General features: G+C 37.8%; 1 protein-coding gene across 1 annotated transcript in view; it reads right to left on the reverse strand.

Annotated features, from left to right (window-relative positions):
- The window catches only part of LOC121387550 (terminal uridylyltransferase 4-like), a 94,679-nt gene that overhangs the window by 31,614 nt on the left and 39,864 nt on the right, over positions 1-23,201 (reverse strand). Inside the window, exons 12-13 of the mRNA XM_041518707.1 lie at positions 10,590-10,789; positions 1,925-2,038 (exon numbers count right to left, since the gene is read on the reverse strand). Of these exons, the coding sequence (XP_041374641.1) occupies positions 1,925-2,038; positions 10,590-10,789 (314 nt within the window). The remainder of the gene's footprint in view (positions 1-1,924; positions 2,039-10,589; positions 10,790-23,201) is intronic.

The raw sequence follows: 23,201 nt of genomic DNA on the forward strand, positions 1-23,201 counted from the left end.
GAGAAACGAGATGACATAACTATGCTGGTACATTTGGCTGAAGTACCAAATGGAGATTTGGTGGCAATAGAAGCGAGATAGCACCGGAAGAAAGGTTGTTATGCATCGTATGTCAATCCAAATAATCTACATGCAGTGCATAAACTGTCTGGGAAATCATCTTAATTTATCCATGACAAAGTATTACACCAGTTGATAGATGAAATTTCACCAGATATCAAGAACAATAAGGTATTTCTGCTTTCAACCCTGATATCAAGAGATACTCTCAGTGCATACAGTCAATGCAAAAACTTAAACAAAAACTGTTAACACATTGCACTAGTATTGTATTCATCCCTCAACATGGACTTTCAGATCTTGTTTGCTCAAGTAACATTTCAGTTGGTGATGCCCTTCAGAAGGCAAACAAACTAGTGTCTGTCCTCCAAAATGTCCAAGCAGTAACAGAAATGTTTGGTGAAAACTCTTGTACTTTAAAGGAAACAACTACTACTGATGAGAGTGTCCTCCATCACGCAGCTCCTATTCTGCGCAAACGAATATTGAAGACACAGAAGCAGGACAATGAATATTACTCTTTTGATGAAATGTATTTGAATGCCCAGAAAGAATTTGTTGATGAGGTACTCTACAAAATCCTTATTGTGCTCACTGAAGGAGAACAACAAAAACTAGTTGATGCAAGACGTGGCATTGAATGCAAAGTGCTTGCACATAGCTTGTGATATTACAACTGCAGCAACCACAGTTATGTCACCAAAACATTTGGGTCTTGCTGTATATCTCCACAATGAGTTTGGGAGTTGGAAGTTAATCGATGCTATGCACAACATGGGATACAATATTTCCTGCACAGAACTGAGGCAGTTCACCACCTCGGTAACACATTATGTAAATTCCTTGCAGATACCAAAATCTCTGCGTTCATACTTGCCACCAGAAATCGTGCCTGTGACTGATAGAGGCAACTTCATTGTAGCTGCAGCCGACAACTGGGACCACAATGAAAGGACCATAGACAGGGAAGGGGTAAGCAGGGTTTCTGCCAGAAAGAAATTTTTGGGTATGGCGTTATGGAACTGAACATTTACAATGTGTATGCTGCATGCACCTGCCGTCTCCCAGAAAGAATATGGGTTAGGTTTAGTTTTAGGGTTAAGAAAATCATACAGTAATGATAAAAGTCATTAATTTTGTCAAAAGGTTAACTTATAGAGGATAATAAACGAGTTACCAGTTATTATCATATTTATGTCCGGAGTGAAATAGTTCTCAGTTGTCACGAACTTTAGCGAGTGAAAAATGACAATTATTTCACGAGGGACATAAATTTAATAATAACTGGTACAGAGTTTGTTATTCTATTTATTACCTGAGCTATTTTGTCTCTAAAAGCCTTTATTTTCAACACACGTACATGCATGCACGTACATGTATAGAAACGATATAAACCACTTTACGCAATGTTCTAAGTATTGCTATAACTTTGTAATTTAATCATGTTCATAGATCATTTTCAAAAACAAAGTTCTCTTTATTCTGGTACAAAATCTATAATGAATTGCATTAAAATGATATTTTGTTATAAATTTAACAGACAGCCATAAACACACTCTTTAAACTACATGATGTCATTGTGTGTGTTTGCCAAATCGAGATGATGTCATATTTAGTACCGACAAGGTCATTGGTTTGTAAGAGTCGATCATCCAATAGTATTGTTCATTAGACCAATGCATGACAATTTCTCAGTGAGAAATTATTATTTTTATTTTCCCCGTTATGAGTGCCTGCTGGGGTAATAATAAAAAAAAATGTAAAAAATTTGGATATGGCGCCATACCCGTTTTACCCTCTGGCAGAAACCCTGGTAAGGGAGGATACCAATCACGATTAAGTAGTCCATTGGAAATCTAGTCACCTTAGGTTCTGCTGGTAACACTGGTGGACGTGTACGCTGTAGGTAGAATAAAAGCATGAGATTTGTGGCACATGCTGGCACTACCTTCTTCTCTTGGTTGACAAAGTGACAGACCTAGAAAGAGAAAATGACAACATATTAGTTTGGGTTATTTTGATCATTTAAGTCTGGGTTTTTTGGCTTAATAACACCACTAGGGCACATTGATTTATTAATCATTGACTATTCGATGTCAAACAATTTGTTAATTTCGACATAGAGTCATAGAGAGGACACTCGCTACATTGTTCCATTAGTAGCAAGGGATCTTTTACATGCACCATCCCACAGACAGGATAACATATTCCACGACCTTTGATATATATACTAGTTGTAGCGCACTGGCTGCAACGAGAAATAGTCCAATGGGTCCACCGACGGGGACCGATCCTAGACCAACCGTGCATCATTACAACCTGCTCTCGATGGGAGCTGGTACGGGGATGTGAACCTAGTATGTACATTGAGTCGTTAAATCTCACTCTGGGTGTGAGCCGGTACCGGGGTGTGAGCCCAGTACATATCGGCCTTATGTCCAATGGCTTAGCCAACACAACCGAGGCCGGTCATGATTAGCAGGTCAGGTCAGGTCAGGTCATAGGGGTTTACGTGTACATTCAGAACAAGCTGTCATAGTGTACGGCTGTCATGGACACAGGTGCTGGCTCCTCTGTCCAGGACAGGAAAAGGGTTGAGGTGGGTGGGAGAGGGGACTGCCCACTCTGGCAAACGCAAGGGAACACAAGCAGCCTAACTGGGGTCGGTAGCGGGCGGCGGTCATGATTAGCAACTTGCGCTGTCTTTATATATACAAGGACCAAATGTAGCTCAGTGGTAGAGCACTTGCCCAAGGTGTGATGGGTTGCAAGATCGATCAGCTCAGAGGTTTTTTTCCCTTCCAAGCAAGTGGACTGAAATTAAAAAGGCTATGGTATATACTATAGAGAGAGATATATCCTGTTGAAAGGGCATATAAAAGATCCCATGATGTTTTCCAGTAGGAATAGCACATTTTGTGGCCTATAAAAGGTGTTCAGTATAGCACACCTGTGAAAAATTTTCAACAGAAAATGATGTTTGTTCTTATTATAAACTCATAATAAAACATCTGTTTTTGATATGGCTGGTAATCAACTGTTTGCCAGTATAGTCTGGCATTTATGTAGATCTAAATACAAAGAATCTATTATACAATAAATTATTACAACAACAATGAAATTGTGTGAAAATGCAAACAAGACTCGTAAAGCAGGGGACAATATTTCAAAATCTTAGGTAACCGGAATTCAGTTCACGTGAGTTTTATTTGCGTAACCTATTGTTAAGTTACGTGAATGTAGTTCTCGTAACCGATGAGTCAGGTCTACCTAATCCTAAAGCACTTGAACTACGGTTCCGTGCTACATTGGTGGTTCAAAAACAAACTGATTTTCACTTTCATTACTGATATATGGTACTTTTAATTATAGAATGTAATTGTACACCATGTAACTGATTGGCGGTTCTCGTGATTTTAAAGTTGCGTAACTGACACGCGAACAAAACAACAGTTCTCGTAAAATATTGTGCACTGTAAAGGTATTACCTTACTAGTCAAAAGTTGATATAACCAGCTGGGGTCTGTTTCACAAAACATCGTAAGTAAGCAGTTATACCAGTCATACATTTACAAGTGCTTTTTGGCATCTATTTCACCAAACATCGTAAGTAAGCAGTTATACCAGTCATACATTTACAAGTGCTTTTTGGCATCTATTTCACCAAACATCGTAAGTAAGCAGTTATACAGTAAGTAAGCAGTTATACCAGTCATACATTTACAAGTGCTTTTTGGCATCTATTTCACCAAACATCGTAAGTAAGCAGTTATACCAGTCATACATTTACAAGTGCTTTTTGGCATCTATTTCACAAAACATCGTAAGTAAGCAGTTATACCAGTCATACATTTACAAGTGCTTTTTGGCATCTATTTCACAAAAAATCGTAAGTAAGCAGTTATACCAGTCATACATTTACAAGTGCTTTTTGGCATCTATTTCACCAAACATCGTAAGTAAGCAGTTATACCAGTCATACATTTACAAGTGCTTTTTGGCATCTATTTCACCAAACATCGTAAGTAAGCAGTTATACCAGTCATACATTTACAAGTGCTTTTTGGCATCTATTTCACGCAGAAAATTACATCATTACAGAAAATGGAGCATTTCAGCTATATTTGTACTTTTAACTTTTATACATGTATATGCACTTTTAACTATATTTGTTTTAAAATAATAGTAATAAAAATTGTGGTTTAGCAGGGCTCATCCTGGATCAAAAATACCTGTAGCCAAAAAATTAGCCAAATGGAATTTTTATTAGCCATGCTGAAAATGCTTTAGAAAAAATTGTTTTATGTAGTACTGCATAGAGTATTTATATATGAATATGAAAATGCATCTTTTTCAGCTAATTGTGTACAAACTGGAATACATCTGAATAACAAAACCGTATTCCCTGATCAAAATCAAAGACAGCAATGGGGATAGGGGCAATTAATATCTTAATTCGATTTTTAAGGGGGGGGGGGGGGGGGGGGGGGGGATGTATGCATTATCTTCAGAATTGGAAGCCAGTACCTCCTGCAACTACCCACCCCTACTTCTAAGGCCTATGACATTAACTTAACAAACATACAGAAATATGGAGGTGAGTGGATGTTTATGGAGGGTTTTTGTCTTTTTTTCCAAATAAAAATTTGAGAGATAATATCTTTTTTTAATATAGAGCTCATTATTTCTTTAAATAGCAATCTTTATGTTAGTTTGAATTGCTTTTTCTTTCATTTTTTAAAGTAGACCATCAATTCCCTACTCCGAACAATTTCGTAATTTGCACCATGTTGTTGCTGTTGATTTCAGCGTTGTGTTAAATGCTTGTTGATTTCTGCTTGTAAAATACCAAGGCTAAGAATGCCGACTTCACGGTATTACAATTATTCAATTTATTTAAACATTTTTTTAATAAAATTAAAATTTACGGTCTTTTAAAAATCCAGCTAACTTATTAAATTGACATGCATTGTCGGTCTGTTTTTATTACTTTCATTCAAAGACTTTACAAAGTTAAAATAATAAGATACAGATCTTTCAGACTTTGCTTTGATACATGTTGAATGCATGCCGTTAAAATTAATAACTGTGATTATTAACAATCTAATTAAAATTATCTCCACTAGCTATTACATGTGGATCTAACAGCAGCCAGTTGGAGCTCATATCCACCAATCAAAACCTTACTTGCAGAATCATGCCAGTGATTTGAAAATAATTTGAAAACATTCCGAATTATCCTGAGGGTATTCATGTGAATTACGAATGCCTTATTTAGACCAGTAGAACTAATTTTAATCAGACACTACAACACTGCGTAGACTCCAATGTCCAGGTAACATTTCATCTGTAAATAATAATTTAAATATTGACCAATCACACTTCGCCTTTTATAACGTTATTTGGGAGCATACAAATTCTAAAAATATCGGGCGAGTCTATTTTAGTGGCCGCAGTACAGCAAACCATACCAATACGTACGGGATGGGTTATCAGTCTTCAATTTTACATTACAAATTATTTATTTATTGAAAAAAACCCACCTAAATAAGTCTTCAGTTTTACATTACAAATTATTTATTTTATAAAATAAAACATGTTTTAAGGCATTCGTAATTCACACGAAACATGTTGTATACCTTCAGGATAATTCGGAATGTTTTCAAATTATTTTTAAATCACTGGCATGATTCTGCAAGTAAGGTTTTGATTGGTGGACATGAGCTCCAACTGGCTGCTGTTAGATCCACATGTAATAGTGGAGCTAATTTTAATTAGATTGTGATTATTAAAAGAAGCAAACATCATTACACTGTATTCTGGATGACACAGTTTCTTGTTAAAGGTCGCGAGAATATTTGGTATTATTATGTTTGAGGTGTAACTGTTTGTTCACATCAGAAGATAGAAAACGGCTTAGCCAAAATTTTAGCCAATTGCAAATTTTATTAGCCATTTTAAATTTTGTTTAGCCAATGGCTAATTTGATTACCGACAGTGTGAGGCCTGATTTAGTCGTAGATTTACGTTTATGTGCAAAACTATTGTTTTGTGAAATTGGGCCCAGTCCTTCACATCTGAGGTACACGTCTGAGTGCAATAGCACACCTTAAATTTAGCTTAGAAGTGTTTTTAAGTGTTCACCTAAAAATATAGTAACCACACATCTGTACCACCTCAATGTTACTGTTTCATTTACTGTTCAATGTGCGATATTCAAAACTGCTTTTCGCAAATATAAAGTAAAGTGAAGTTTGTTTTATTTAACGATGCCACTAGAGCACACTTATTTTTTATCTTATCATTGGCTATTGGATGTCAAACATATGGTCCTGACAGTTTTTAAGAGGAAACCTGCTGTCACCACATAGGCTACTCTTTTACAACAGGCAGCAAGGGATCTTTTATTTGCACTTCCCAGACAGGATAGCACAAACCATGGCCTTTGTTGAATCAGTTATGGATCACTGGTCGGTGCAAGTGGTTTACACCTACCCACTGAGCCTTGCGGAGCACTCACTCAGGGTTTGGAGTAAGCATCTGGATTAAAAATCTCATGCCTCGACTGGGATCTGAACCCAGTACCTACCAGCCTGTAGACCGATGGCCTAACCACAACACCACCGAGGCCGGTTTTCGCAAATACCTGTATGTGCAAACTTTACTCAAGATTTTCGGTCTGAAACACAAGTCACTCACCTGGAGGTTATGAGGAGATTGATTTATCACTCGCCTGATATTTCCAAACGTGAAGGACTGATATACCAATTATAAATACAAGTAGAGTTAATTTCAGCAGAATATGACTTTAACATTTAAAGTTAGGACTGTGCCAAAAATTAATTATTATGTGGAAAAATAGGGAGTCTGCAATATTTTCTCTACTTATAATTATTTGAAATATATGTTTATGTTATTAATGGTAGGTATATAACAAAAAACTGCCTCTCACCAATCACATATGATCAGTTATGGAACAGCTTATCTAAAACTTTATCCCTCTCAAAGATCGGCCCAATATTAACTGCTCAGCAATTCTTTGACTCTCAGTCGAACTAGCAATGAAGTTGGACGTAATTTCGTGTGCTCTCGACTTACCCCCCCACCTGGGGGGATTGATGGCTAGCTATGGCTTGCTGCTAGAGTACCGCGTTGCATACACCGGGTCACGGGCAACCGTGACTTTGGTATATGGGGACGCGGCTACAGCCAAGAGGAAGAGAACAAGGAAGAGGAAACGTGTGCCAGGGGCGGCTCAGGCGGGGACAAAGCTGGCGGCTCAACCGCCAGCGGCGGTCCCGTCTGCGTCGCCGCCCCCACCACGACCAATCCGGACGGAGCGACAGGAGGCGACTCGCCAACCAGCCACACCGACTGTGCAGATGCGGGAAGTGGAGCAGCCAACCAGTGCACCGCGACCAGCGTCACCTGTTCCCGCTCATCGTTCGTCTGCGTCGAGACCCCCACCCACGGGGGACTCCGCGACGGCGACTCTGGATGTTGGGGCTGTCAAGAGGAAGGCCATGACCCCGCCGGGGGACCAACCAGCCAAGACGCGGCCTTCTACTTCCTCTTCGGGTGACTGGAGAGTGGCCAGTACTCTAAGTACTTGGTGGGAGACGTCACGGACCCCGACAGACTGCCAGGCGGGGTCTACGAGGAAAACTTCAAGACGTTTCCCAATGGCCACCAGGTCGCCATCCACACGGTCAAACTACGGGGAGTGGAAGCTATTGTAGTGACGTCGCGCCAGGATGATCTTTACCGACAGGGATTCCTCAGCCATGACATGGATAACAACACCATCCACAGAATCATGAAGATCGTCACCGGTGCCCAGTACCCACAGATGGTCCACTGCCTTAGCACCCACAGCTACAGGAGACTGGTGCCTCACTTTGAGGAGAGGAACACCATCACCTCCCCGTAGATGCTGTGCACCCAAAAGGCCTTAACGAGGCCACTCGCGTGGACATATCGATCGGACTTTAAACTTTTAGATCTGCGTTCAAAATTTTATGTCGAAATTACTTCTTTTTTTTTTTTAAATATTATTAAATAGTCCGATCCTCTCTTCTTTCTCTTATTTAATTTTGGACTGTCCTTCTAAAATGCTCCAAATTATATAAATATTCGACCGAGCAGTCAATTCTTTTTTTATTTTTGGCTTGTAACCTTTTTATTTTTTTTATTTTATCTATTAACTTCTTTACTAATTGCTATCTTCAAAATTCTGCCCAGTTTCAACCCCCCCCCCCCCCCCCCCCCCCCACTCCATCCTGAGTCAGGCCACCGATATTATCGGAGGTCGGACTCGGGATGGGCGTGTTCGAAACCCTAGTGGTATATGGGCACGTTAAACTAGTTATCATCATCAGCAATTCTTGAATTGTACATTTTATATCACAACAAAACTAGCTTATCGGATAAAAGAAAATTTACTGTGGAAAACTACCAGGATTTACAGTAAAAACATGGTGTTTTGATCACAGTTGATCCACAAACTGCTGCTGGTCGAACATATTCTTTGTCAAATGAAAACACGCAGAATGCAACAAAGGCGCTTCATAAATGGCACAGTACTTATTAAAATAAAGGTAACTTCTTTCTAATACGTTGAAGAGAACATCAGATTTATGGGTAACTGATCTCGAATACACATGTAGGTTAGCATTCAAAGATAATGTAAAACTACGACAGACTGATAATTAGTATGTGTGAAGTGATAACCATTGCACGCCCCATCCCCGACCCATAAAATGGACTGTAACTCTGGATGTTATGGCTTGCCTATCTTCACATTTTTAGGCAATCTTCTGCAATATATGAGGTATAACCAGTAGTTTTGAAAAACATTGGTGACAATACATTTTTTTTGGGGGGGGGGGGGGGGGGGGGGGGGCAAGGTCAAAGGTCATGTCGAATTATAACTTTCCGGCGGTTGATTTTTCGATTGTTTGGTGTATATTAAGATTTATTTATCTATTAAAGACCTTTAAAAAAAAACATTTGAATGTTTTATTTACCTATAATACTAAAAACGTTAGCGCCTTTTAAAAACAAGTGGTACCCTTAATAGGGTCAAAGTTCAATTACCTGTATCTCAATAATTAATTGAGTGAGAAGTAAAAAATGGTGGTTCATAAGTTTTTTCATTGACTACTATAAGGGTACCAAATTTCATTGAGATCCGAGACGGTGCATCCTAAAAGTGATTGATTTGACATGGAATGCCATCATGTCATAATCTTCACTAAATGCTATTTGTATGTACATGTACCGAAACAAATGGTTTATAGAGTATGTTTATACAAAAAATCTAGTCTGAAATACTCTGTTGTCACGTGATCTATATTTTTGGTCAGTGACCGAAAATATAGAAATTTATAAAAATCATCATATCTTGCCAATGTATAGTTGATCAAAATAAACGTTTCTGCCCATTATTTATTATTAAGATGTTTATTGCTGGGCCGAGCAGGTCCAATAGGAAGGAAGGTACGGTTTTAGTTAACAACGCACTCAACACATTTTATTTACGGTTATATGATGTCGGACATATGGTTACGGTCCATACATATATCGAGAGGAAACCCACTGTCGCTACTTCATTGACTACTCTTTTCGATTAGCAACAAGGGATCTTTTATATGCACCATCCCACAGACAGGATAACACATACCACAGCCTTTGGTATACCAGTCGTGGTCCACTGGCTGGAATGAGAAATAGCTCAATGGGCCCAACGACAGGGACTGATCCCAAACCGATCACGCATCAAGTGATGTCCAACAGATGTCAAAATGTAAAAAATCAGACCATAGATGTTTATCTAGCCAATGTACATAATGATTGTAGGATGATTTGAAATAGATAGACATTATAGGAAACCTTAGCATGGCCCTGTCTGAAAATATACTGAAAATTTAGAAATTACTGAAAGTATAGAAATTACAGAAAATATAGAAATTACAGAAAATATAGAAATTTATCATCCATTAAAGGCTTTTATAGGCGATATCGCTGGAATATAATTTGTGATATCTCCTGCAATATTCTCCTAGGAGATATCGCTTCTTATAATCGTGATTGGTCAAATTTTCATCACAAGACATTAGTTTGTTACGTTACTGCGTATATTTCAGTGCTAAACCTATCATTAGTGACGTTACGCCACTATCATTCTGCTAGTTAACGAGTCTACCACTGCCAAATATAGTGACAATTCAACCCACGTTACTAACATTGTTTACAACTGTCGCAAATAAAAAGAATAATAATGGATGATAAAAAGAATAACCCCTTCGTGTCTTGTGATATCATAATTTATCAGCACTCATTGATAAATGTATAAAAATCCTTGGCAAGCCTTGGATTTCGTACTTTTATCAACTCGTGCTGATAAATTATGATATCACAAGACACTCAGGGAGTATCCTCTGTTTATCTAGTCATCATATCATGCCAATGTATATAGTGATTGCAGGGTGATTTGAAATAGTGTCTCCTGACATTAGATGAAGCCCTACCGTGGCCCAGTATCTGAATGCAACAGCCAAGGGTTTAACTCTGGGGTCCATGGTGCCATATTCATAAAGGATGTGAGTAGTTTGAATAGCCTTATTACTATTCACAGATATCTGGCACTCAATTCCAGTCTGGGGATGGTTGAAGACAACAGCTTCTCTGTGTTTTGAAAAGTAACAGTGCACATTCTCCCACAATCCATCTGGAAAACAAGAATTAAAGTTTCTTAATGTATTTAAAGATATTATACTGCTCGGCTTAATATGTTTTCAAATTCAAACAGTTGTTTAATTGTAAAAATGCTGGCTCTCTGAGAAAATTGTACTAATTTATCAATATTATTAAAAAAATGTGTTCCTCCTGAAAACGTTTTGTATACCGTATTTTCCGGTCTATTACACGCACTGGTATATAACCCGCACCCCTTGTTTTTAGACCAAGTTCTGACCTTCGTCCGTACATAAAACGCACCTTTAAATAAGCCACGGTTAAAATAAAGCCACAAACTTAATTACAGTTAATTATTGTTTGTATTTAATAATAATAAAGAGATCCATTCTCCCTTAAATTCAAACAATAAATAATTGTCGATTGTGTACGTGGCTTTCAGTTTCATTTCACTAAATCGTAAGTTTCGTAAACAAAACACACTGTTGACAAAGCCCGCTATTTTTATGAAAGTATTAACAAGAACTTGGTAATGCATTGTTCATAATCTTGCATTAGTTGCAAAGAAGAAAACATACTTGACAACATTTTATTTGTTCCAGTATGATTACAAAGCGTGAACCCCAAAAGGTTCACAAGTAAAAATTACTAGTACTCACTCGATTACACGTGTTTCTCTGTAACCTAATGAGCATGCCGTGTGCAAAAATTACATATTCAAATGAGGTCAGGTCAAGCTGGATATATAGACCATTGGCAGTGAACCGAAGATAAGCACGATCCTGTCAATCGTTTAGTTTCAACATTGTTTTATAACTTTTAAACGATGGCCTTTTTAAAATAATATTTGCCAGAATTGTATATTTATAATATATATATATATACTGAAGGCCAAAAGAAACTTTACCATAGTTTTAAATCACTCTGGTGTAAAAACAACAAAAGTTGGTCGCATGAGGTAAAATATATTGACTAGATCAATATGTCAACATTAACATAACTAAAAATGAGTGTCATTCAGCATCTGATAATGACGTCACATTTTCCCAAAGCGAGGTGGTGTACACAAATCGAGCTTTCAACTTCATGGACGACATGCAAAGCATACAGACAATCACCCAAGTTCAATAACAAGTCACATTAATAGTGTGTGTGACCATCCCTTGCCCCAATACAAACAATAATTCTCCGACGCATAGAAAAAATCAGTCGTCTGATGAGGTCACGTGGGACGCGTTGCCATTCTTCTTGAAGGGCCTGGATCAGTTCCTGTTGGTTGGCTGGAGGGTGTGGTCGTTGTCGAACACGGCGATCCAAAACATCCCAGAGGTGTTCTATGGGGGACATGTCTGGGGAGCGTGCAGGCCACGGCAATACGTTTACGTTGTTGGCTCTAAGGAAGTTCTGTACGATTCTGGCTGTATGAGGTCTGGCGTTGTCTTGCTGAAAAATGACACCACGTGGCTGCCGTTGGAGAAATGGTATTGCAGTTGGACGAAGAATGTCATCCCTGTAACGTTGAGCTGTCAAGTTTCCGTGAACGATGACCAATGGTGTCCTTTCCTGTGCACAGATACCTCCCCACACCATGACACTCCCTCCACCATATGGCACGACCTCCTGAACGCAAGAAGCCGCCACTCATTCTCCACTACGGCAGTGGGAGAGACTAAATCGTAGACACTGAGAGTCGTCAGCCAGTGAGCGTCTACTGAATATTCATGATCAAACGGTTGATCGACGTCGAGATTTTACGACATCGAGTAATGTTCTGGTGTATACATATATAAATTATTCCAACTGTAGATATTAATGTAACAAGTATTTAATAATATACAGTGTGCTTAATAAATTGTGTAATTGAATGTTACGTAGCGTATATCAATGTCGTTGTTTGTTGTTTTCCTGCTCTTCTTCTGTGGGATAATCCCGCCGATATTTTGATAATTTTACACCAGTGGTTACGGTTATCTAAACGTCAAAATTGTAATGCACGTCTGTACAACTTAATTTCATAAACAAATAAACAAACAACAACAACAAAAATCATTCAACAAATACAGAATGTATAATTTAAAATAATTACTGTATAAATGAGTACAGGTCAAACCGATTACAAAAAATGTTGTCCACTACTGTTAATTATAATTATTTAATTATTTGTAATAACAATTGTCCTAAATAAAAATAATAACAACAACACAACAGTAGTTACGGTAGGTTTTTGGAAAATTATAAATTTAAGATTTCAGTAGGTTGGATTATAAATACATTATCTCACTACCAAGTACACATGAAGTCATCCACTGATGTAGTTAACAAATTACACACTTCTTGGCTAATGTCTATTTCCTCAAAGTAAAAGTCTACTTTTGTAGACACAAAATTAATCAATTATCTAACTGATCAGAGTAGATTTTTAAATATGATTTTTATTAAATAGATTTGAATAAAGTACCACTGAAGGTTCATTTACCTTTAATATACATATACATACATGTATACATACATGTATACATACATGTATACATACATACATACATACATACATACACACACACATACATACACACACATACATACATACATACGTGACAGTGTGAGTGTGTGTGTGTGTGTGTGTGTGTGTGTGTAACCAGCCTCGGTGGCGCAGTGGTTAAGCCATCGGACTACAAGCTGGTAGGTACAGGGTTCGCAACCCCGTACCGGCTCTAGCCCATAGCAAGTTCTTAAGGACTCAATGCATAGGTGTAAGGCTACTACACCCTCTTCTCTCTCCCTAACCACTAACCAACTAACAACTAACCAACTAACAACTAACCCACTGTCCTGGACAGACAGCCCAGATAACCGAGGTGTGTGCCCAAGACAGTGTGCTTGAACCTTAATTGGATATAAGCACGGAAATAAGCTGAAATAAATGTGTGCGTGTGTGAAAATACATATGTATAAGTAAACACTTTTTTTTTTTTTTTAACGACACCACTAGAGCACATTGATTCATTGGATGTCAAACATTTGGTAATTCTGACATAGTCTTAGAGAGGAAACCCACTATATTTTTTCATTAGTAGCAGATAATCTTTTATATGCACCATACCACGGCTTTTGATATACATGTACCAGTGGTGGTGCACTGGCTGTAATAAGAAATAGCACAATGGTCCAATAAAAATGGATCGATCCTAGACCGACCATGCTTTACCAGTGGGCTACGTTCGGCCCCTCCAATTTATGTAGACACTGAAAATTAAATATGAATATGAATTATTCATCAACTATCTAACTGATCAGGGTAGATTTCCATTTTATTACATATGTGCATTTACATTTCCATTAAAATTATATTATTATTTTTTAAGTGGATGTGAATAATCTTACTGTATGTTTACTACCGATGTCAGTGGTAGTTTTCAGAAAAACAGACATGTAACATTTCAGAAGGGTGGATTTTATGATACTTACATGTATCTACTGAGGGTACATGGATATCATCCACCGAGGGTAGTTTTCCTTTAATATGTTATATTACATTACACATATGTTGGCTAATGTATATTTCAGCTACGTAAACACCGTTTAATGTAGACATGACAATTCAATATGAATGTGATGGCTTAATCTATTATTTAACTGATCAGGGTAGATTTTCTTTTCATGTGTAAAAGTTTGAATTTTTTTTTTTTTTTTTTTGTAACAAGATATCAATAATCTTGCTGCATATTTACTATCCATGTCAGGAGTGGTTTTCAGAAAAACAGACACGTAACATTTGAAAAGGGTGGATTTTATGATACTTAACTTCTGAGGGTATATATGGACATCATCCACCGAGGGTAGTTTTCCTTTAATATGTTATATTACATTACACATATGTTGGCTAATGTATATTTCAGCTACGTAAACACTGTTTAATGTAGACATGACAATTCAATATGAATGTGATGGCTTAATCTATTATTTAACTAATGCGGTAGATTTTCTTTTCATGTGTAAAAAGTCTGATTTTTTTTGATTTTTTTTTTGTAACAAGATGTCAATAATCTTACTGCATATTTACTATCCTGTCAGGAGTGGTTTTCAGAAAAGATGACTCTTAAAATTTCAAAAGCGTGGATTTCACCATACTTAACTACCGAAGGTATATGGACATCATCCACCGAGGGTAGTTTTCCTTTAATATGTTATATTACATTACACATATGTTGGCTAATGTATATTTCAGCTACGTAAACACCTTCTCATGTAGACATGACAAATCAATATGAATGTGATGGCTTAATCTATTATTTAACTGATCAGGGTAAATTATCTTTTCATATCTTTTTTTTTTATTTAAATAAATAGATATGAATAACCTTACTGCATATTTACTATATATGTCAGAAGTAGTTTTCAGAAAAGGAGATCCTTAACATTTCAAAAGGGTGGATTTTACAGTATGGTACCTAACTACTGAGGATACATGGATATCATCCACCAAGGGTACTTTTCCTTTAATATGGTACATTACATTACATATATGTTGGTTAATGTATATTTGAGCTGAGTAAAACACCTTCTAATGTAGACATGACAATTTAATATGAATATGATGGCTTAATCGATTATCTAACTGATTAGGGTGGATTTTCTTTTCATATGAAAAATTTTAATTTTAATTTAATTTAATTTTTATTATTATTATTTTTTAATAAATAGATATGAATAACCTTACTGCATATTTACTATGTCAGGAGTAGTTTTTCAGAAAAGGAGATTCTTAACATTTCAAAAGGGTGGATTGTACTGTACCTAACTACCGAAGGTACATGGATATCATCCACTGAGGATACTTTTCCTTTAACATGGTATATTACATTACATATATGTTGGCTAATGTATATTTCAGCCAAGTAAACACCTTCTAATGTAGACATGACAATTAAATATGTATATCATGGATTAATCCATTATCTAAATGATCAGAGTACATTTCCAAATTAAAAGAAATTATTATTATTATTATTATTATTTAAAAATATATGTGAATAACCTTATGGTACATGTATGTTTACTGTCAGTGCTAGGGATAGTTCTAGGAAAATGAGACACTTAAGATTTGAGTAGGGTGGATTTTACAGTACCCAACTACCGAGGGTACATTATCGTCCACCAAGGGTACTTTTCCCAAAAGATGTTATATTAATTTACATATTTGTTAACTAATGTATATTTCAGCTAAGTAAACACCTTATGTAGACACTATATGTGATAGATTAATCCATTATCAAAATGATCAGTGTAGATGTCTAAATTGTATGTAATGTTTTTATTTTGTAATCAAATATATGTGAATAACCAACCTTACAGTATGTTTACTATCTATGCTAGTAGTGGAGCAACTTAGCTGATCAATTGTGCACTTTTCTGTGAAAGCATGAACATTGGCAAATGGTTAGATTAACCCAATACAAGGATATTTAGTCCAGGGCCCACTGGAAATTGCACCCTGTATGGCTGCCATCTTGAAATCCAAGATGGCCACCATTGTGGACCTGTTTTGTTTAATATCTCCTTAACTAATACACATATCGAGAGAGTTGAAATGCCTATACCCACATGTTAGGGGACTAGGAATCCAGTGGTGACAGAAGTGTTTGCAAATTGTGGCTGCCATCTTGAAATCAAAGATGGTCGCCGTCCACATGCTATTTTGCCAATCTGATTAACAGCTCTACTGGGTCTGACAGTAGATCTAACAGCATTGCGTGGATTCTTATGTCCAGGTGACATTTCATCTATAAATAACAATTTAAATATCGACCAATTACACTTTGCCTTTTATAGCGTTATTCGGGAACATACAAATTCTAAAAATATTGGGCGTGACTATTTATGCAATAGGCGACCTTGTTGGTCTATTTCAACACTGAAAAAACAGGGGGGAAAGTGCAGTAATAAACTCTGGATTGTATACTAGTATAAACAGATTTTATGGCTGTACCATCACAGCAGAGGTTTTTGTCTTGAAACGAATTTTATATAAAATTTTATATTGAAATTAGTTTTCAGCATACTTCGTAATTCACCCGAATCATTTCATATACCCTCGGCCTAATCCCGAATGTTTTCAAATTCTTTTCAAATCACTGGCATGATTTTGCAAGTAAGGTTTTGATTGGTCGAATGAAAGGTCAACTGGACCTCATCCAACGGGCTGCTGTTAGATCCACATGTAATAGTGGAGCTAATTTTAATTAGATTGCTATTTTGCTCAATATCTCATTTAGTAGAAAAGATATCATTACAGATTTAACACCTAGACTGACATATCAGGGGTCTAAGAATCCAATGGTGACATCGAATATATGGCTGTCATCTTGAAATCCAAGATGGCCTCATCCACAAGCTATTTTACTCAATATCTCATAAAATATAAAATATATCAATACAGTTTTAACACCTATAATAACATTAATCATCGGCTATTGTCACTATAGGTACTTGTGCGATCATACATCAAAATGCCGAATCTTGCAATAATAGTGGTCATCCTGTTCTGTTGTAAAGACAGGCTGCAGGTTCTGAAATCAAGTCTTAAATGAGTGGCAAGCAGTGTGGACCATACCACTAACAAGTCAGCAGGTGTGCAGGCAGAATTAATGGCATTTTCTGTAAGGAGACTGGAATTTTAGGTGATGGTAAAGATCTTGTCACAAAGGTAGTGTTGGACAGCTCATTATTTTATATAATGCAACTGACAGAAACAAGCGGACACTTATAAACAATGGGGAATGGGGAAAGCTAACGAAACATGAGTGGCACCCAGCGGCATCAATGGCTTCACTATGAGAGCTGACTGATTTCTTCAAATGCACTTGCAAATTTATGGCTCATTAATAGGAGCTGGTATAAATATAATATAAAAAAAAAAAAACAGAATTACAGGTAGTGAAATGTTTAAGCAACACTTTGACAGCAAATTAGAATTTACATTGTCAAACCATTAACAAACATAACTGAACACATTTCATTTTGACTGAGCACATTGAGTTTGCATCTTTTAATGTCAGGATACCAAATTTTAAGTATGTAAATACTGTCTGAGTTTCCAATAACAATTACATTGTATCTAATCACATTAAATATTTATTACCGACGCCTCGGTGGCGTCGTGATAAGCATTGATTTTACATCTGGTTAATGGGTTCGGATACCAAATTTTAGGCATGGGATTTTTGTCTGAATACCATAGTTACAAACATTTAAAGCATAACCTTATTTTTATAAAATTCTCCATTTGGATGTCAAACATATGTAAAACAAAGAACCATGTCGATTAAGATTTGATGTCCAACTTTACAAAATATTTATTATAAGCAATATGTAAACATTTAAAAACAGAACATGTCAAAATTCCAAACATATGTATTTCAAAATTTTCTTGCGGCCATTTTGAAAAATATGGCACCACTCCACCCGTTGCCCACTAATTTTATATACATGTTGTAGTACCTATCATAGCATCTATATATGTATGTATGTATGTATGTATGTATATCTATATATATTGTATGTATGTCGAGGTCGACTATTACATACATAGATATTAACGCACTGGCGCAGGGGATAATTAAATCCTTTCTGGCCTCAAAAATTGTCCCATGCCGTTGCTGGGACTCGAACCTGTGGCACCGATTCGCCCGCAAATTGCAAGACTAACCACGATACGCTCTGAGCTATCGAAGCTTCCATAAAAAGGAAGTTTCTTTAACTCAACCATATGTATGTATGTATGTATGTATGTATGTATGTATGCAACGGGTGGAGTGCATGCATAGATACATAGATACATATATATATATACTCTTCAAAAGAAGAAACGCAAAACCACATTGTCGTAACATTTGGAGAATTGATTTAATTATTGAATGGGGAGTCCGATAATTACCAAATGTTGCAGGATTGTTCACAATTCACTCTAGTCCATTGTGAGTAAGTGATAGGACACACCACCAAGGTCAAGGTCATCTGGAGTCAATACCGGGTGTGGCCTCCGCGTGTGTTGACAACTGCCTGGCACCGCCTGCCCATTGAAGCAACCAGAGTACGGATGACGTCCCGGGGGATGGTGGCCCACTCGGCCTGCAAGGCTGCTGCCAGCTCGGGCAGGGTCTGGGGCTGTGGTTGTCGCTGTCGGAGGCGTCAGTCCAACTCGTCCCATAGATGCTCAATTGGGTTCAAATCCGGTGATTTCGATGGCCAAGGAAGGACATTAATGTTGTTGTTCTGTAGGAAAGCCGTTGTGAGACGTGCTGTGTGAGGCCTGGCGTTGTCATGTTGGAACACTGCGTTGGCGTTGGCCATAACTGGAACGATGTGTGGCCGGAGGATCTGGTCAATGTAGCCCTGTGCATTCAGGTTGCCCTGCACGTGGACCAGGTCAGTTCTGCCAGTGTGTGAAATGGCTGCCCACACCATGACACTACCCCCGCCGAATCTGTCCACTTCCTGCACGCAGTTTGCCGCATAACGTTCACCACGACGCCTATACACGCGACATCTTCCATCATGACGTCGGAGCAGAAATCGGGACTCGTCACTGAACCACACCTGTCTCCATCGCAGTTGAGGCCATTGTCGATGAATCTGGCACCACTGCAGTCGGAGTCGACGGTGTTGTGGTGTTAAGATGACACCTCGAACTGGACGTCTGGCACGAATTCCTACCTCACGTAGGCGGTTCCGTACGGTCTGGTCGGATATCCTGCGCAAACCTGGTATTGCTGCGGCTGTGGAGGTGGCAGTAGTCAATCGTTCCCGAAGGTGGCGTACCCGGATGTAGCGGTCCTGCCCGGGGGTAGTGACCCGTGGTCGACCGGATCTAGGGAGGTCACGTGTTGATCCATGTTGCTGGTAACGGTCTCACAGTCTGGAGATGGTGCTTGGGGGACACATGGAATGCCCTGGCAACGGCCGTTCTGGATTCGCCTGCGTCTAGTCGGCCGATGGCATTGTTTCTCTGCGGTTCACTGAGACGTGGCATGTTCTGGATTGTCAACTGTCGGCCAGATACAGAGGCCAGGCAAGCGAACACCCTGCACTTTTATACTGTCGGTGTTCATGTTGCACGTGCAGACAACGCACGTGCAGTGGTGACATGGTTTGCACGTGGCTGCGTTTTTGCGAATATTCACATTTTGGAACTTTATTGTACAGTAGCTGCGTTTTATCGAATGTAACCGTGGGAATGTGTTTGGGACATGCAATGACCTTATATTCACAAAGCATGAACCGGTAGGAAACATAAAATCGGAGTTATAACCCATTTGTACCCTTTTGCATTTCTTTTTTTGAAGAGTATATATATGTGTGTGTATTTCATTCTTCTCTACACTATATGCCTACAGTTTATGAGAATAAAGGTCATTGTCTTTATGATAATCTCGAAGAATTACCACTTGGGTGTGCAAAATTTGACACATAGTTATCTGTGGATTCTGACACTGTTGGGGGTTCACATCGATAATCCACTGGGTGCCATCCTTGAGAAAACAAAGAAGAACAATTTTTATATCTACCCCATGGTTTTAGGAGCCAGGAAAGACACTGGTGCCATCATACCGGCCTCGGTGGCGTCGTGGCAGGCCATCGGTCTACAGGCTGGTAGGTACTGGGTTCGGATCCCAGTCGAGGCATGGGATTTTTAATCGAGATACCGACTCCAAACCCTGAGTGAGTGCTCCGCACGGCTCAATGGGTAGGTGTAAACCACTTGCACCGACCAGTGATCCATAACTGGTTCAACAAAGGCCATTGTTTGTGCTATCCTGCCTGTGGGAAGCGCAAATAAAAGATCCCTTGCTGCCTGTCGTAAAAAGAGTAGCCTATGTGGCGACAGCGGGTTTCCTCTAAAAACAGTGTCAGAATGACCATATGTTTGACGTCCAATAGCCGATGATAAGATAAAAAATCAATGTGCTCTAGCGGCGTCGTTAAATAAAACAACTTTACTTTACTTTTTGGTGCCATCATAATTGGTGTCATCATAATTCATGAGGGCGGGTAATGCGTTCACTTGATGCACAGTCGGTCTAGGATCGATCCCTGTCGGTGGACCCATTGGGCTATTTCTCATTCCAGCTAGTGCTCCACAACTGGTGTAACAAAGGCCATGGTATGTACTATTCTGTCTGTGGGATGGTGCACATAAAAGATCCCTTGCTGCTAATCGAAAAGAGTAGCCCATTAAGTGGCCACAGTGGGTTTCTTCTCTCAGTATCTGTGTGGTCCTTAACCATATGTCTGATGCCATATAAGCGTAAATAACATGTGTTGAGTGTGTCGTTAAATAAAACATTTCCTTCCTTCATAATTAAGATTTCATAAATGGGTCACCTGAATATGGTGGTTCAAATGGAGAAAATGGCAATAAATTGCTTATTGTTTGATACAGAAAAGTAACTCTTGCATTTAACCCATGGTTTTAGGGATCAATGAACACAATGAAAGTAGTTCTTCTATACCTGTTAATTTTAATTTATTCAAGATGGCCACCAATATAAGTAATGAACCGAGGAAGGTGGAACTGTTAAAAGTAACAGTCACACAAAAGACTTGTTGGTTTAAAAGGATGACCTACATATAATAATGAAAAACCGGCCTCGGTGGTGTAGTGGTTAAGCCATCAGACTACAGGCTGGTAGGTACAGGGTTTGCAGCTCCAACCCAGAGCGAGTTCTTAAGGGCTCAATGGATAGGTGTAAGGCCACTATACCCTCTTCTCTCTCACTAAACAACTAACCCACTGTCCTAGACAGACGGCCCAGATAGCTGAGGTGTGTGCCCAGGACAGCGTGCTTGAACCTTAATTGGATATAGCACAAAAATAAGTTGAAATGAAATGAATAATGAAACACTATATTAAAGTGACCCTTTATTGGGTTATTTTTTTTCTCTCGGGTACTGTGTGTGTTGTTTAGTGAGCATGATAGTTTTGCCAGTTTGCAATGGAATTCAGTTTTAGCTGGTCTGGTTTTTTATTTTTATTTTTACAATAATGGTATTTAACACTGGGAATAAATAGCAAGTACTAGGCCACCTAAAATAATGTTACACTGCAAATTAACAAAATTCCATCATGCATACTACACCATGCACAACACTACCAAATATCTTACATTCTATTGGCCAAGAAAAGGTCACTGTAAAATAATGTTACAATGCATTTTACATCTGTCAATCCATTCAACTGATTGGGTTCTTTCTCGTTTCAACCAGTGCACCACAACTGGTCAAAGTCCATGGTATGTGCTTTCCTGTCTGTGGGAAAGTGCATATAAAATATCCCTTGCTGCATTAAGAAAAATGTAGCGGGTTTCCTTTGATGACTATATGAGTCAGAATTACCAAATGTTTGACATCCAGTAGCCTATGATTCATTAATCAGTGTGCTCTAGTGGTGTCGTTAAACAAAACAAACTTCTTCTTTATATCTGTCAAATTATTTTATTATTATTATTAATTGATTATCTTAAACCCACAAGTTTTTTCAATGACTGTGTTAATCATTTTACAAATATACAGTGGCACTTATTTTTAACAGTTCCATCTCCTTAGGTACATTGCCTGTATTGGTTGGCATCTTGAAATAATTAAAATTAACTTGTATAGAAGAATTGAACTACTTTCATCGTATTCCATGACCCCTAAAACTATGGGTTAGATGCAAGAATTACATTTTAGTACCGAATAATAAGGAAGTTATTGTAATTTTCTCAATTTGGACCACCATATTACATGGCCCATTTAGTTAAATCTGAATTTTGATAGCACCATTGCCCTCCTTGGCTCCTACAACCATAGGGTAAATGCAATAATTTTTGTTTATCTGTCAATTTATAAGCAAGCTATAGCCATTTCCCTGATTTGTCCACCATTTTGGCCACCATTTTGTCCACCATCTTGGATTTTTCTTCAAGGGTGCCCAGGTGGCACCCAGTAGATTATTGATGTGCACCAAATTGTGCAGACTTTGAACCCAAATTGGCATTTGGCTATTCACATTTTTATTTTATTTTTATTATAATAATAATTTAAAAAAGAAAGAAAAAAAAGTTATAATATGGAAATCTACCCTGATCATTTAGATAATGGATTAATCCATCATATACTTATTTAGTTGTTAGTGTCTATATAAGAAGGTGTTTACTTAGCTGAAATATATATTAGCTAACAAACAAGTAAATTAATATATACCATATTTTGGGAAAAGTATCCTCGGTGGATGATCTTGTAACCCCGGTAGTTAGGTACTATAAAATCCACCCTATTGAAATCTTAAGTGTCTCATTTTCCTAGAACTATCCCTAGCACTGATAGTAAACATACAGTGAGATTATTCACACATATATATATATATATATATATATATATATATATATATATATATATATATATATTTT

This window comes from Gigantopelta aegis, chromosome 13, assembly GCF_016097555.1.
Source record: "Gigantopelta aegis isolate Gae_Host chromosome 13, Gae_host_genome, whole genome shotgun sequence".
Taxonomy (NCBI): domain Eukaryota; kingdom Metazoa; phylum Mollusca; class Gastropoda; order Neomphalida; family Peltospiridae; genus Gigantopelta; species Gigantopelta aegis.